Raw genomic sequence first — 1,953 nt, 5'->3', positions numbered from 1 at the left:
GCAAGGAGAGCAAACAATTGGATTGGGCAGAACAGATGTGACTGATAAATGTCCCAGTTTATTTAACAATGCAATAGTGCTAAAAGAAACATGTCCAAGGCTTAAGTGCCATAAATTAAAACTGGCTTCTAAAGCTTTAGTGCGCAAAGCTGTAAGGATGGCCGATTTATTGTCACACTTCTCAAGCACATAAAGGCCATTCTTACATTTTCCCTGAGCTAGGACTTCCTTTGTCAACCGATTCTGAATGGTAAAATACTTATTAGTAAACACCGCCTCAACATTGGAATATGATGTCAGTTTACTAATGGAGACTAGACTTTTAGAGATATTTGGAACCACCAACACATCAAACAGATCAAGATTATGACATATATGACCGGAACCAATGTGAGAAATAGAAATATTATGTCCATTGCCAACAATAACTGAACCCTTACCGGAATAGGGCACAAATGAATCCAACTGGGCGGGCTGATTTGTCATGTGAGCTGATGCCCCTGAATCAACGTACCAATCCGAAGGAGGGGTGTCGCCCACATTGCAGGTTGTGTTGAAGGCTTAAGCGAGGTGCGCCGCCTCAGTTTGGTTGTTGTATCCGACTGGTCGGGAGGCTGCACGCTGCAACTCCAGGTAGCGAGGCCAGTGATCTGCATAGTGTTCTCAACAGCAAAGCTGACACCGTGGAGTGAAGGGACGGCGACCACCTTGACGGCCACCTCCACAACGCTGTTGACTCATCGATCAACTACCACGATGCCTAGGCTGGTTCGAACCATGGCCTCCAGACGGCTCATAAGAGGCAGCGAAGGCAACAGACGGCGCATTTGCTCCCTCCATGGATTTTTGCATAAGTTCAAACTGCATTTCTTGGTGCAACAAATCACGAAAAGGAGGGATAGGATTCATGGACATTCGCGTATCAGCGAAGTTGAAGAAGACGTGTCCAAGGCCATGAAGAAACCAGTGTCTTTTCTCTCCTTCATCAAGCGGACGTTGGCGCAGAGAGTTGATCACAGATCGCCTTGAACTGCTTGCCGTATTCAACGACTGGTTAGCTGTTACGACGCAAGGAGAGGAGTTCCTCCTTCAGTTGGTTGGCGCGCAAGGCTGACACATACGCGAATGCTGATTCTAGAGCAAGCCAGGCCGATCGGAAGGAGCGGCAATCCAAGACCTCCGCCATCGCTTCCGGCTTAAGCGTGGCGTACAAAACTCCCAACAACTTTTGTTCCTGGAGAAACCATGCCGAATAGAGAGGATTCGGCACCTCCTCACCGGCATCATTCCGAACAGTTTTGGCCAGTGCAGTGGTTGTGCCTTTGACGACATCCATGAATTCGAAGGTGGCGGCCATTGAGAGAAATTGACGATGCCACATCAGATAATTGGATGAAGATTATTTAATTTGAACGAGATTGATCATTGCAGTGGTTTGTGCCACCACGATCAGAGAAAGAATGAAGCAGATTAGGGTTTCAAAGAGTTTAGACTGATACCATGATCAATGAAATGACAATCAATGTCAATATGCTTAGCTCGTTTGTGAGAGACAGGATTGTGATTGAGGAAAATGGCACTTCTGTTGTCACAGAATAGCGTCGCAGGAAGGGTGGGCGACTGATGAAGTTCTTTGAGTAAATTAAGTAGCCAAACAACCTCTGCCCCGGCGTTGGCCAAGGCTTGATATTCAGATTCACAACTAGAACGGGCAACGGTAGGTTGCTTCTTGGCACTCCAAGAGACTCGAAGATGTATCAGAGTCATATCTAATTGATTGAAGATGTCCTCGTATAAGTTTGATTTGGAAAAGTTTATTGGGTCAAATGACTTCACACTCTGGAAGGTCAAGATGAGGGCACTTCTAGTTCAACAGGGATGTGCGGCTGCGTAAGAGGGAAAAAACAAGTTTCCTTAAGAGTCGAAAGAGGAGGTGAAGAAGGAAATTTTGGC

At 46.3% G+C, this 1,953-nt stretch overlaps 1 protein-coding gene across 1 annotated transcript; it reads right to left on the bottom strand.

The window, feature by feature from the left end:
- Nucleotides 1-561: 561 nt before the first annotated feature.
- On the bottom strand, nt 562-1,357 carry LOC127252918 (uncharacterized). The gene is made up of 3 exons (XM_051277308.1): nt 1,122-1,357; nt 753-1,030; nt 562-650 (listed from the first exon to the last, which is right to left on the bottom strand). Exons 1-3 carry the CDS (start codon nt 1,355-1,357, stop codon nt 562-564), a joined length of 603 nt encoding a protein of 200 aa, XP_051133265.1.
- Nucleotides 1,358-1,953: the final 596 nt, after the last annotated feature.

The sequence above is a fragment of the Andrographis paniculata genome, unplaced genomic scaffold (genome assembly GCF_009805555.1).
Source record: "Andrographis paniculata isolate CXL003 unplaced genomic scaffold, ASM980555v1 Contig49END, whole genome shotgun sequence".
Taxonomy (NCBI): domain Eukaryota; kingdom Viridiplantae; phylum Streptophyta; class Magnoliopsida; order Lamiales; family Acanthaceae; genus Andrographis; species Andrographis paniculata.
This window is presented reverse-complemented; position numbering and strand designations above follow the sequence as displayed.

What these genes read in the sequence shown, in the direction of transcription:
- LOC127252918 (XM_051277308.1), bottom strand. Translation starts at nt 1,357, where the DNA reads ATGGCCGCCACCTTCGAATTCATGGATGTCGTCAAAGGCACAACCACT. An exon ending in GCTCTAGAATCAGCATTCGC is followed by an intron (nt 1,031 to 1,121) that starts GTATGTGTCAGC and finishes TACGGCAAGCAG; the next exon opens with TTCAAGGCGATCTGTGATCA. An exon ending in GAACCAGCCTAGGCATCGTG is followed by an intron (nt 651 to 752) that starts GTAGTTGATCGA and finishes AACACTATGCAG; the next exon opens with ATCACTGGCCTCGCTACCTG.